The following is a 13,229-nucleotide window of genomic DNA, read 5'->3' as shown; positions in this document are numbered from 1 at the left end:
CTATGTCAAAAACACATTTACCATGTGAAATAGTTACAGTGTCATTTGCTATCCTTGTTTTATACAGAATTTTAGGGAGTCTAGAGTCGGCAAATCCACAGAGACAGAAAGTAGAGTAGGGGTTGGCAGTGGCTGGGAGTGGGGATAGAGGTGACTGCTAATAGGTACAGGGTTTCTTTTTAGGATGCTGAAAATATTTTGTAATTTGATAATGGTAATGTTTACACAGCATTGTGAATGTATTAACTGCCACTGAATCATGCAAGTTTTAGAAGAATTATTTTTATGATATGTGAATTATATCTCTAGTTAAAATGTTTTAGCAGATCTGATTAACTTACAAGTTTAATATATTCAACTACATTTAATAAATTTAATAATTTTCACTAGAAATTTAGAAGGTAATCATTCCTATAGATTTTAGGCCAAGGTTGTCCCCTGTTATTGTGGAGAAATGTAGGTAGTGGGTATGTTAGAATTAGCAATGCACACATGTAAGCATACTACTGAGCTTTTTATGTTTTCATGGACTTAAAATATGTGCACATATATGTCTGCTATAATTAAGTGTGTTATAGTTGAGCTTCTATTCTTCTGTGAGGTAAAAAGTGCCGTGCTGTATGAGAGTTTAGTATCTGTTGTGAGGTTTAAAGGTATCTTGGTTAATAATAATTTTACCAAGGTTGAGCACTTTTTAAAATGATTTCTTTTTTAATTTTCCAATTACAGTTGACATACACTATTATATTAGTTTTGTGTATACAACATAGTGCTTAAACATTACAAAGTGATTATCCTAATAAGTCGAGTATGCATCTGACACCAAAGTTGAGCAGTTTACCTAAAATAAATTATTTACATTGACCATCAACACATAAATAAAATTTTATTCACAAACATGTAAATTATTTTTCTCTGTTCTTTATACAAGGCTTGTCCTTGCATATGAATGATGGACAGTTTCAGATACACCAAAATTAAGTTTGTCCAGGAAATCCAAGTTTGTATATTCTTACAATCTTAAATAAATCTAGATTTCTTCTATCATTTATTTGCTTTCTTATTTGTACCTTCATTGGTTTAATAAACAAATATTGACAGTTAATATGCCAAACACTTTGCTGTTGGAGATGCAGCAGGGAATACAGTGGTCTAGAACAGGAAGTCAGTGATTCCCATTGAGGAAGCTAGTTCAACACTCCTCTCCAGACCACGTAGCTTATTTCCTCCAAAAGTCACACTAAGCAAGTTTACTTGAGTTCTGATTTGGCTGTATCTCCCTCTCCAGAAAGTTGCAGTGGCTCCCTCTTTCCTGTAGGCTTATATCTGCTCTCAACCCAACCCATGCCTGCTCTTGCAGTCTTGACCATTTATCATAGTGGCCATGAATGGAAACTTCCAGATAGCCTGTGCTTGAAAAGTTATGCCCACATGCATGAAGTGCTCTTGCTGCTGACCTTTTCTTAAGATACTTCAGTTTTTGTGTCTTCTGGCGCTCGTTCTTATTTCTCAGAATCTTGTTCTTCTTTCAAAATCCAACTACAATGCTTCCTGCTATAAAGCTCTTTGTATACATGGTAAGCACCTTGTATACATTATCTTATTTAACCCTTATCATGACCCAGTGAGCTGGGCATTTTACTCAAATATAGAAACGTAATGCCTCTCACTATCATCCCAACAAAAATATGATTTCCCTCTGCCCATATCCTTTTGTAACATGCACACTTTGTGTTGTAGATAAGTACATGCTGTCTTATTTTTCTTACCATATTTTATAATCCTTTAAATTAAATCCTATTGTGTGTAACTTTGTGTTCAGAGAGTCCTATATATAGCAGGGATCATTAAATGTGTATTGAAAAATTTAGGGGTGGAATAAATTTTATAAAGTCAAAAAGTATCAATTGCTTTTACAAAGTACCTTTGAGTGCAGTGAGTCAAAAAGGTACCAACTGTGGAACATCCAGGACAGGAAATGTGGCTACATCAACTCAGAGTGACTGACAACATTTACCTGCGCCTAGTTATATTTCATTTCAGTCATTGATGACAACAAAATCTGGGGACTAAGCTACATAACTGAGTTAATGTGTTTGTTGCAAAGCCTAAGTTTCCTAAACCTGTATGGATTTTTGCATGTGGATAATGTATATGTTCATACACAAGGGCATCTGGGCACACATGCACGTACTGTTGTTCTTAGAAATGCAGGAGCTGAAGAACATTTGTAGACTCATCCCACTTACAGCTGTGTCTTCATTTTCAAGCAAATCCATAGTATCCACATGCATATATTTATGGGAAGAGTAGTTCTTTAAACATGTAATACTGGCCTGGCTTTGTGCGCCCTCCCCCAATTCCCATACATATACCTGCCCCATGCGTCCTAGTCTGTCTGCTGATGGAGCAGCCTGTCATAGCAGTACAATGAGCAAGAACAGGGCCATGTCAGAATACTGTAAGGTAATAGCACTAATTGTCGGAGCCATTCTTTTGTCCCTAATGCATAGAATTTGATGTGATTATATATATATATATATATATATAATGCTGCAAATCACAGGAGCTCCTGAATAGAAGTAATTGATAGTTAATGGGAATCATTTCTATCCAAAAGAATCTCAACTTTGGAGGTGAAGTCTCTTAGGATAATTTTCAGAACCTTTGCTTCACTACATTAGGACCTTCCATCGTTTTAGGTAGCACTCAGTCTGTTCTTGGGCTTTTAGTGAAAAAGCATCTTTTGGATACATACACTGTAAGATAGGGCATCTTTTTTAATATAATGGATGCATTATATTAGTCATGCTTTTTATAACTATTGCTTATCTAAATAGCTCATCTTTTGGTATGAATATATATATATACATACACACAGAGTCTGCGCACCTGCTTTGGGCCCTGACCGAGACTGTGTTTCTGACGCAGCTTTCCCGGCCCAATTCCACTTTTCTCTGATCAGCGGTGCTGTGATATCATCATATATTTTAATCAGTGTCCTGCTTAAACCTTTTCTTGGTTGCTTGAGGTCTGGGCGTCTTAGGGCGTTCAACGGCCCTCATTGTTTTGCCCCATCTCACCTCTGGCGTACTTATCCTACTTAGAGTTCCTCTCCTATAGCATCACTGGTATACATACTTCTTCCCCTGCTCTTGGTGTTGGTTATTTACCAACATATCATGCTATTTCTTGATCCTGGACCTCTAACTCTAGTCCTTTCCTCTGGGGTACACTTATCTCTGTGTCTGGATCCCTCTCTTCCTTCTGGATTCAGCTCATTAATCTGCTCATAGTCTTGCCTGGCTAAATTCATGCTTTTATTAGTACCTACTCCATTTAATTTTCCTGGCTGGTTTGACTCAGTGGATTGAGCGTCGGCCTGCGAGCTAAGTGTCGCTGGTTCGATCTTCCAGTCAGGGCACATCAGAGAAGGAAAACTCTGACTCCAAAAAACCTCCGCTGCCTTGCGGCATACCTCTTCAGGGGAAAGGCTAAGGGAGTAAACCCCGACAGAAAATCCGGAGCCGGAGTCCCTAAGGCGGTTTGATGTTGTAGTCAACACCGGCAACTCCTGTGGCGCACCTGAAGCCAAGCTGTATTGACTCCGTCTTTCCCTTGGACCCTTCAGCTGCGAAGAGAGGTGGGGTCTGCTGTATGGGCAACAGCAGACCCTCCATATCACCCTGAGGCTCTGTAGCTTCAGCTTCACTGGAGAGGACACTCCAGCGTCATCGAAAGATGTTGATTCAACACGGGAGGAGACAGATACCGTGTCACTCCCAAGTCGGACTGCACAGCCATTCTCGGCGGTGCAGATAGACTCTTAAGAAGCTACACCATCGTCTCTCGAGACGGACAGCTGCCGAACGAACGAACATACACACAACAAACACACACATATATAAGCATCCATAAATATATAATATGTCAAGCCAAGTAAATAAAATTATAATTCTGATGTTGGTCATTAATACAATGCCAGCAGTTCCATAATTTGAGTAAATATTTAGCTACAAGCATCTATATAATTTTATATGACTATATCTATAGGCTTGATCACTGACCCACATAGAAGATGAAATTAACATGAAATAATTTATTGACCTTAGTACTCAGGAGCAGAGCCTAGACCAGGAGTCCTCATCTCCAGAACCATCCATTAACCCTTTCATGGAGGGTCTAACAGGCCTTTATGAGTTTGAAGATCAGAGAATTTCTGGATATTTTGAGCCGTGACCATCCCCACAGGGGATAATACTATCCAAAGGAACATATTTTAGTGATACCTAACATGGAAGAGTCTGTAGGAAATTTTTTATGTCTTTGTGTAAAGAGCACATTTTCAAAGGGGGTAGAATGATATTAGATATGAGAACTAGAACATTCATAATAATATTTTTATATACACTCTCCTAAAAGGTATATAATATATGCATTCTTTTGATTAAATGATGGGTATCTTTTATTTCTTTTTCTGTCATCATCATCATCATCAATGTCATCATCAAATATCTAGTCAGCACCTACTGTGACACCATGATACTTCTTCCTACTTAAAGGATAAATGTTTCTAAGATTATAAGTGCAATTTTTATGTTCTTAGCACTCTTTAAAACACTAGTTTCTTAAAGCTAGAGTCTGTAGTCCTTGGGCAATGTTCAAATGCCTTTATTAAACCTTTGTATTATTTAGAGGTATTTGGATACCTCAAAGCTTTGTGAAAGTGCTTTTAAAGAATTAAAAATATGATGAGCAACTACAAAAGACGGTTGGGCTGGGCATAATTACTTTCCTAACAGCCTATTATTTCATTCTCATGGTATTTGGTAGAAACCATATGTGTGCAAAATCCCAGGCTGCACTAAGCGCTACACAGACCCAAGCTCCCTCCGGAAACATGTGAAGACAGTGCATGGTCCTGAGGCCCATGTCACCAAGAAGCAGCGTGGGGACGTACATCCTCGGCCCCCACCACCACGAGATTCTGGCAGCCATTCACAGTCCAGGTCACCCAGCCGGCAGACTCAGGGAGCCCTTGGTGAGCAGAAGGACCTCAGCAACACTACCTCAAAGCGGGAGGAATGCCTCCAGGTCAAAACGGTCAAGGCGGAGAAGCCCATGGTATGTCATTCACTTTCCTTCTGATTTTCCCAAAGCCATCCTACGTCATTTAAAAGAGCTGGAGAGGGCATTGAGAGGGAGGAGACTGCCCCCATCCTTACTGCATTAAGCTACCTGATTTAAGGAGGTCAGGAGCTCAGTGACCTGGATTGCTTACTCAGAGTTGCCCTGCATAGAATAACTCAGCTCCAAAAAGAGTTTCAGGGTTTCCTGAATGGTTTTAAAATTGATCTGTAGCCATACTATCTTGTGGCAGATAAAAAGACATTTGTCTACATTTCCAGTGTAATGTAGAAAATCATTCATTGGGTTTTTCTGTAAGCAGGTTTTCTATCTTCTTTGCCCTGGTGATGCCAAGATGAATAAGCCATAGTCCCTTTTCTTTAGGAGTTTATAGTCCAGTGCATATGCAGACGAAAAGACAAATACAGCTGGGGCTTTAACACATATCTGTGTGAGGGCATTTAAGATGGAAGCTAACCATCAGTGCAAGTTGAGGGCACTATGGGGGAAGGCAGAGGCAGAGATGGCTGCCAAGTTCAGCACTCAGGAGAGAAGGAAGCAGATAGAACCTGGCGTAGCCAAGCACCAGCCATAGGACCTCAGAACAATGCACAGTATAGTAAAAGGGGTAAGGATATAAAGGGTTATGTTATGCTGCTGACTTTTTAGAAAAAACAACTCTACTGCCAGTTCTACAGACTGGCCTGGTAGACGCGATAATTTTCACAGTTGTGCCTGAATCAAGAAGGTGGAGAGCGAGAGAGGGATTGAAAGGTCATCAGCAAAAATCTTTATGGTTTAGTGGCAAATAGGATATATGGATTATGCTACTGTTATAACTTCTTTCAAACTTCATTTTGCTTTATATAGTATGTGCCGTAATAAAACATCTGAGATTTTCCAAAAGGCAACAAGAAAAATGGAGAGTAGCTATCTGAAGAGAGTACATCTGCATTTTATTCATATGTGTAATGATGTCAGTTCTGAGAATGTGTTTGGTTCTAGTCTGTCATTCTCTGGAGGTTGAGGAAAAGTACCAGATAGAAGTAATAGGCTTACACTTCCAGATGCATGGAAATGGTAAGGCAGGCAAATTTATACTCAGTTTAAGGAAGCATTTTCTTAAAATTAGAAAATTCCAGCAATTGTTTGGACACCTATGAATTCCTGAATAATGTCACTGTACAGCAGTACATATGGGCAGGAAATAACTCACATACAATTCCAGAGTATTGGAGTAGAATTTAATGACCTAATGAATTTTAATGACTTATTGAGTTTGTCTTTGAACTTTTGTACCTTATTGACATTAAGTCTAGCCAAAAATAATGCAAATAATGCAGATTCATCATTATTTCCCAGTGGGAAAAAATGTGCTTTTAAAAAACACCTTAGTAAAAAGTCTACATATATATTATGGCTGATCACTATACTTTAGTCAGGTCGTAAAATGTGTTTTATATACTTTTTCTGGGGAGCACATAACAACTTGCTAAAGTAAAGTCCACCTGTGTAATAATAGCGCAGAACATTCAACAGTTTATCCTCAAGTGTTTAATGAAACAAAGAATAAATTTGTGGTCTCTTAGCCTATATCCTCAAAAGATAATGATTTATGATGTTAGGACATCCTAAGAACTCAGAATCTCTTGTACCTTTAATGTATATTCCTGGCTCAAGAAAACTTGTCATCTCTTCTCCAAATACCCATTATTTAAAAGGAAAATTAGTAGAAATGAAAATTTATAGTGATTTGGCTCAGTGACATCTGAGATGTCACAAGATGTAAAATATTTTATAAAGTAACTAAATCAGGGAAACATAAGGCCAGAAGAGATCACAGAGGCTGAGACTCAGGCCCATGTTTTATAGGTGAGGAAACTGAGGCTCAGTGATGTTAATGTGAATTAGTCAAATTTCCAAAGTGAAGATTATTATGTATAGATATGTATATATACTTATGGATATAGATATTTTCAAAGGCGTTCACTAATGCACATGATTTTACATTTCTAATATTCGTTCTGTAAGTTCCTGTCTTTGATTTGATCATCCTGCTAAAAATTAAATTTCTTTCTTCTTTTTTCTTGTTAATCCAACATCCCTTCTGTGTAATACTCCTAAATGTCTTGTTCTCACTTCCTAAGGACAGTGGGTAATAAGGTGAGGGAATTTTGGCTTCTTCTTTTTTGTTCTGTTTTTATTTTCACATTTAATTTTTATTTATTTTATTTTCTTTAGTTTTTGTGCTTTTTGATTCCATTGGTAGTGAACATTACTCCGATATGTTTCAAACATAGAAGCACTGTATTTTGAACATTTAGCATGTGGAAATGTGGAGTTATATGGTGAAATTCATTGCTCTATTTGTCTATATTTTCATAATAAATCACACCGGGGCCGACCAAGCAGATGTCCCCAAAGACTATTTATTTACCATATTAACTACTGTAAATCCAGACCAGACATGCACCACCTTCTTTGAGGAAGATCTGGTTCCTTTTTTTTTAGTAATGTCATCTATATTTAAATATCTGAGCTCCTTTAAGCAGTTTTCTAATTATAAGTGCATTTGTTCCTTCTTCTGTGCCCTGTGGAAGCATGTGTCTGCATGTGCTTGTGTACATGCACACAGTTTCACATATACTCACACTCTGATTTGACCATCCAGAGTAAAGGGCATCAAAAGTCTTGGCTGTTCAACAACCTTGGAGCAGGTGTCTGGTACACGGGGAGTGCTGAAGCAAAAACTTAAGGCTTCATAAACTCATGGCCAAATTTGTGTTTCTCACTTTGCTCTGCTTGGTTGCCCAGGACAGACTTAGTGTATCATGTGGCACTCACGTGATAAATGTTCATTTGCTCAGGTGTATGTACTGTGGTGGCAGAAGTATAACTGTGTCTCAAACCCCCACCTGACAGCACTGTGCATCCCACCTGAAATGACAGCAGTCTGCAGTTGAGTGCATGTGGTTATCCCTCCCCAGAGAATCTGCTGTCTTGGCTGGGGTCAGGTGCAATGGCCAGAGCACCACTGGAGAAAGTGCTGCAGAGGAATGAAGCAGCATTGGGCTGGCATCTTGGCCGGTGGTACCATTGACTTTGTGACTTTGGGCAGTCACTCAACTTCTCTGAACATCACTTTTCTCATCTGTATGAAAAAGATTAGGCTGTTTACCAACCAGGACACCATGTGAATTTTAAATGGAATAATTCTGGGTTGTGCTGCTGCTCATTGCAGGCCATTTTATATGGAGCTCTGCACACATGAAGACAAGGAGCTTTCTACTCCCCATTTGCAGGAGCCCCTGTAGTAGCCTTTCACTGATTGGGAACCAGTGAACTAAGTTAAGTTCCCATCTGGTTGCAGAACTGTCTTACACAGTCCATTTGGGGTTAGGGCAATATTGCCTGATTGTCCTAGCAAAATTCTGGGGACACACCAGACTCAAGGTGGCTGCAACTTGAAGCCTTTCTTCTCCTTGAAAAACAGCAGAGTCTAAGTAATTGAAGTTTTACTTGTTACAACTGGCTTTACCTACACCCCCCTTGGTTTCTGTAAAGCAGGGGAGTGTAGAAGCAAGGGGAGTGATTATAATGAGCTTGGGAAACCAGCCCTGAGCAGCTTGGAGGGGCTGTTATTGGGGAGGAGGTAGTATGTGCTTCTGGAACATGTCTTCCATATATATATATTAGCCCAGCAGAAATAAACCCAAGGACTAAAGCCACCTAGGATAATAATTGCTAATGCTCTCTGAGCCAGTAAATTACTATGACTGAGGCTTTCTTTTTACACTTAGTGTGCTCTCAGGGCTTCACACTTATTTCGCACAACAATCTCTAAGATAAATAACTGGTCCTCATTTTATAGATAAGGAAACTGAGGTTTAGAGTGGCTAAGTAATTTGCTCAAAGAATAAAGTCATAGAAGTGGTGGGATTGGAACCCAGAAGGTGTGTTTGCAGAGTTGACGTTTAAGACAGGTCCCATGGTTCTTATCATGCCAGTCACACCACATATTGCACTCCCTGCTATCCATTGCTTCCCAGTGCACAATCATCTGGTGGTCCATCAGTCATTGTCGTTGAGGGAGGCCACCTCAATTTGCCGAACATAGTTCTTCTCATTCAACCCTCTGAGTGTCCCGCAGGTCCTCATCTGTATCATCTCTGATTATCAGCTCCCTTTTCTTTTTCCTTTTCAGTAACATTTCTTTTCTTTTTACTGACCCCAACAGACATCTCAGCCAAGCCCTGGTGGTCAGTCTTCATGCAGCAGCCAACAATCCCCCATCAGCAACTATTCCAACAGTGGGCTCGAGCTTCCTCTGAGTGATGGAGGAGGTATGGGAGACCTCAGTGCCATTGATGAAACCCCAATCATGGACTCAACCATTTCCACTGCAACCACAGCCCTTGCTCTGCAAGCCAGGAAAAACCCAGCAGGGACCAAATGGATGGAGCATGTAAAACTAGAAAGGTTCAAACAAATGAATGGAGTATTTCCACGACTGAACCCCATCCTACCCCCCAAAGCCCCTGCGGTCTCTCCTCTCATAGGAAATGGTGAGTTCTGTGTTAAGCCCTGTGTCTCCTCAGGATTTTCTGTTATTTTATTTATTTATTTTTTAAATATGAAACACTTTACCAATTTGTATGTCATCCATGCACAGAGGCAATGTTAATTTTCTCTGTATCTGTTCTTTTAAATGTAGCTAGAATACTGGGAAAGGAACCAGACCCTTGATTTTACGTTTTCTTAACTTTTTCACTACTCTTAAAATTATGCTGCAGTCGTATCTATTAATGTTGCCTTTCTGGAGAGTCCATATTTTAAAAGCAGCTAGTGGCAAGATAATACTGAAACGAAAATTAAAACTGTGCATGACTCATATGCTAATGGTGAAATCATAACTCATAGACTAGGTGGAAAAAATCCCAGCAGTAGAGGCACCTGTGGTCAGCACCTGTCTCTTGTTTCTACATCTAAAAGTGTGAAGTTAGCAACCACTTTACCAATGTTTGTCCAGTTCAGGTAAAGGCAAGCAACATTTTGTACTGTCAGCCCAAGTCAGTTTTGGCTTCTGAGATAACACTGAATGCCTGGAGCACGTCCCAAGGGTGAATCTCCCCACCCCACCACTTAGGTGTGTTACAGTTTCATAGGGTGTCACAGGAAGCCCTGAGTGTGGACATGAAATTCTGAAATGCCTTTGGCCTATAAACATGACTCTTAACTTCAGTACTGTGTATACACCCTGGGCTTTTCATTCTGCCCTTGAGCTTGTAAATAAAGTTTTATTGTCCTCCAGCCATACCCACTCTTTCTGGTGCTGCACAGCAGAGGTGGGTAGCTGTGACAGTGACTTCTGGGGTGGGGAACTGAAAATTATTACTAGCTGGTCCTTTAATATTTTGCTGAGACCTGTTTTAAGTCATCCTGAAACGAATCCATCTCTCCCACACTTTCTGCAGGCATCCAGCCTAGTAACAGCTGCAGTTTGGGCGGGCCCATGACTCTCCTTCCAAACAGAAGCAACTTTTCTGGGGTGGATGTCACCATGCTGAACATGCTCAACAGGAGAGACAGTAGCACTAGCACCATTAGCTCCGCGTACATGAGCAGTCGCCGTTCCTCGGGCATCTCCCCCTGCTTCTCCAGCCGGAGGTCCAGTGAGGCATCCCAGGCTGAGGGCCGACCCCAGAATGTGAGTGTGGCTGACTCTTACGACCCCATCTCCACTGATGCCTCACGTAGGTCCAGTGAGGCCAGCCAGTGCGATGGCCTACCCAGCCTGCTCAGCCTCACGCCAGCCCAGCAGTACCGCCTGAAGGCCAAGTATGCCGCTGCCACAGGTGGGCCACCACCTACGCCGCTGCCCAACATGGAAAGGATGAGCTTGAAGACCAGGATGGCCCTGCTTGGGGATGGCAAGGAGTCCATGGGGGCCCTGCCTGCTGTCCACCCACCCCGGAGATGTAGCGATGGGGGAGCCCACAGTTACAGCTGGCGCCCTCTGCTGCCCCAGGATGCACTAGGCCATGGTGTGAGAAGAGCCAGCGACCCAGTGAGGACGGTCTCAGAGAGCCTCTCACTGCCCAGGGTACAGCGTTACAACAGCCTGAATAGCTTCAACCCTCCAGTTTTGCCTTCATTCCTGGAAAAGCGTAACTTAGTGCTTCAGAATTATACACGGCCTGAGGGAGGCCAGTCCTGCCACTTCCACTCACCTCCTTGTCCTCCTAGCATTACTGAGAACGTCACCCTGGAGTCCCTGACCATGGAGACCGATGTGAACCTGAACGATGAGGATTTCTTACCCGATGATGTGGTGCAGTACTTAAATTCCCAGAACCAAGCTGGGTATGAACAGCACTTCCAGAGCTCCCTCTCTGATGATAGCAAAGTGCCCCACAGACCCAACTTGGGAAGTGGGCATGGTGACCTTGACCAACCTGGATTGCCAGACAGCCATGCCAACCAGCAGTACCATGAGCTGGAGCAGCCCTGCCCTGAAGCCAGCAAAGCCGACCTGCCCATTCAGTGGAATGAGGTCAGCTCTGGCAGTGCTGACCTGTCCTCCTCTAGGCTGAAATGTGGCCAGCGATCCACAGCACAGCCAGTTCGAGCCTTTGGGTTATACAACAACATGGGTTCCCACCCACAGAATCTCTTGGGGAAAGGGGCTGGCCCAGTGGGAGTCTGTCAGACCCTTGGGGAGCAGTGCAGCACCTACAGTGGGCCAGAGCACTTGGTGGGTCACAGTGGTGGAACTGGCACCAACAGAAATGCCTTCCATGAACAGCCTTATAAGGTCCAGCAGTATGGGAGCTGCCTCAGCAGGCAGCCCAGGACCCCTGGTTCACTCGATGGTGCCTGTGGTGCAGGGATTCAAGTGGCAAAGCTGAGAAGCACCACCACGCAAGGCAATGGGAACCAGCCAAATTTTGGCCTGATGGTGGTGCCCAGTGAATCATCTAGCAGCACAGTGAATGAAATACCAACCCGATACCCGATGGGACAGGGGAACTTGGCTCATCAGCTACTCAGCGACAGCATGCACCACCAGGGGGCAGGCCGCCCCAGGCAGCAGATGCTAGGGCAGGTTAGCGCTACCTCACATATCAATGTATATCAAGGGCCAGAGAGCAACCTGCCAGGGCCTCCCAGCATTGGAGGCCAGCTGTCAAGCTTGGCAGCTGTCAGGAGCTACCAGCCGTGTACTGGCTACGGGGGCAGCAGGTGCCAGGCTGTGCCAAGGGGCAGCCTCACTCCACAGCACAGTGACACAAATCAGGCCTGCAGGGTCAACGGGATCAAGATGGAGATACAAGGGCAGCCCTATCAACTCTGCTCTAATGTGCAGAGTTACTCTGGTCAGTTCTATGACCAAACCATTGGCTTCAGTCAACAAGATATGAAAACTGGTTCATTCTCTATTTCAGAAGCCAACTGCCTGCTACAAGAGGCCAGCACCGAAAACTCTGAATTACTTTCCCCGAATGCTAACCAGGTGACAAGCACAGTTGACAGCCTTGACAGCCATGACCTGGAAGGGGTGCAGATTGACTTTGATGCCATCATAGATGACGAGGACCATGCTAGCCTGATGTCAGGGGCCCTGAGCCCAAGTATCATTCAGAACCTTTCCCATAGTTCCTCCCGCCTCACAACACCACAGACATCACTCCCACTGCCAGCACTGTCTGTGAGCACCACAAACATGGCTATTGGGGACATGAGTTCTTTGCTGACCTCCCTTGCGGAAGAAAGCAAATTCCTTGCAGTTATGCAGTAGGCGCTAGGAAAGGAAAAAAAGGACTGCCAATAAACACGAACACTTAGAAGTTCAAAAGATTAAGTTGTCAGTTTTTTTTATTTTTTGTTTTTATTTCTGTATGTATTTTAGCAATCTCATCTCACCTAACTGGGATGTGTTTCAAGTATATTCCTTTTATGGAAAAGGACTCTGAAAAACCCTAAAGTATTCTAGGGAGAAACTGTCTTCCATTTCAGTTTGAATCAGTATTGTTACACTCAAACCACCTTCTTTTTTTGAAAGCTGTAAGTCCCCTTTATTAGTAAGCCAGTGTAAATGTGTG

General features: G+C 42.4%; 1 protein-coding gene and 1 pseudogene across 1 annotated transcript in view; one reads left to right on the top strand and one right to left on the bottom strand.

Moving 5' to 3' along the window:
- The window catches only part of GLI3 (GLI family zinc finger 3), a 329,749-nt gene extending 316,760 nt beyond the window's left edge, over positions 1-12,989 (top strand). The window contains exons 13-15 of the mRNA XM_090287378.1: positions 4,834-5,124; positions 9,365-9,692; positions 10,602-12,989. Coding sequence (XP_090143504.1) covers positions 4,834-5,124; positions 9,365-9,692; positions 10,602-12,925 — 2,943 coding nt within the window. The 3' untranslated portion in view covers positions 12,926-12,989. The remainder of the gene's footprint in view (positions 1-4,833; positions 5,125-9,364; positions 9,693-10,601) is intronic.
- LOC150001843 (U6 spliceosomal RNA) lies at positions 9,755-9,850 on the bottom strand (annotated as a pseudogene).
- Positions 12,990-13,229: the final 240 nt, after the last annotated feature.

Source organism: Furipterus horrens, unplaced genomic scaffold (assembly GCF_987537825.1).
Source record: "Furipterus horrens unplaced genomic scaffold, mFurHor1.1.pri manual_scaffold_9, whole genome shotgun sequence".
In the NCBI taxonomy this organism is placed as follows: domain Eukaryota; kingdom Metazoa; phylum Chordata; class Mammalia; order Chiroptera; family Furipteridae; genus Furipterus; species Furipterus horrens.
Note: the sequence above shows the minus strand (reverse complement) of the source record. Positions and strands in the feature narration are given on the sequence as shown.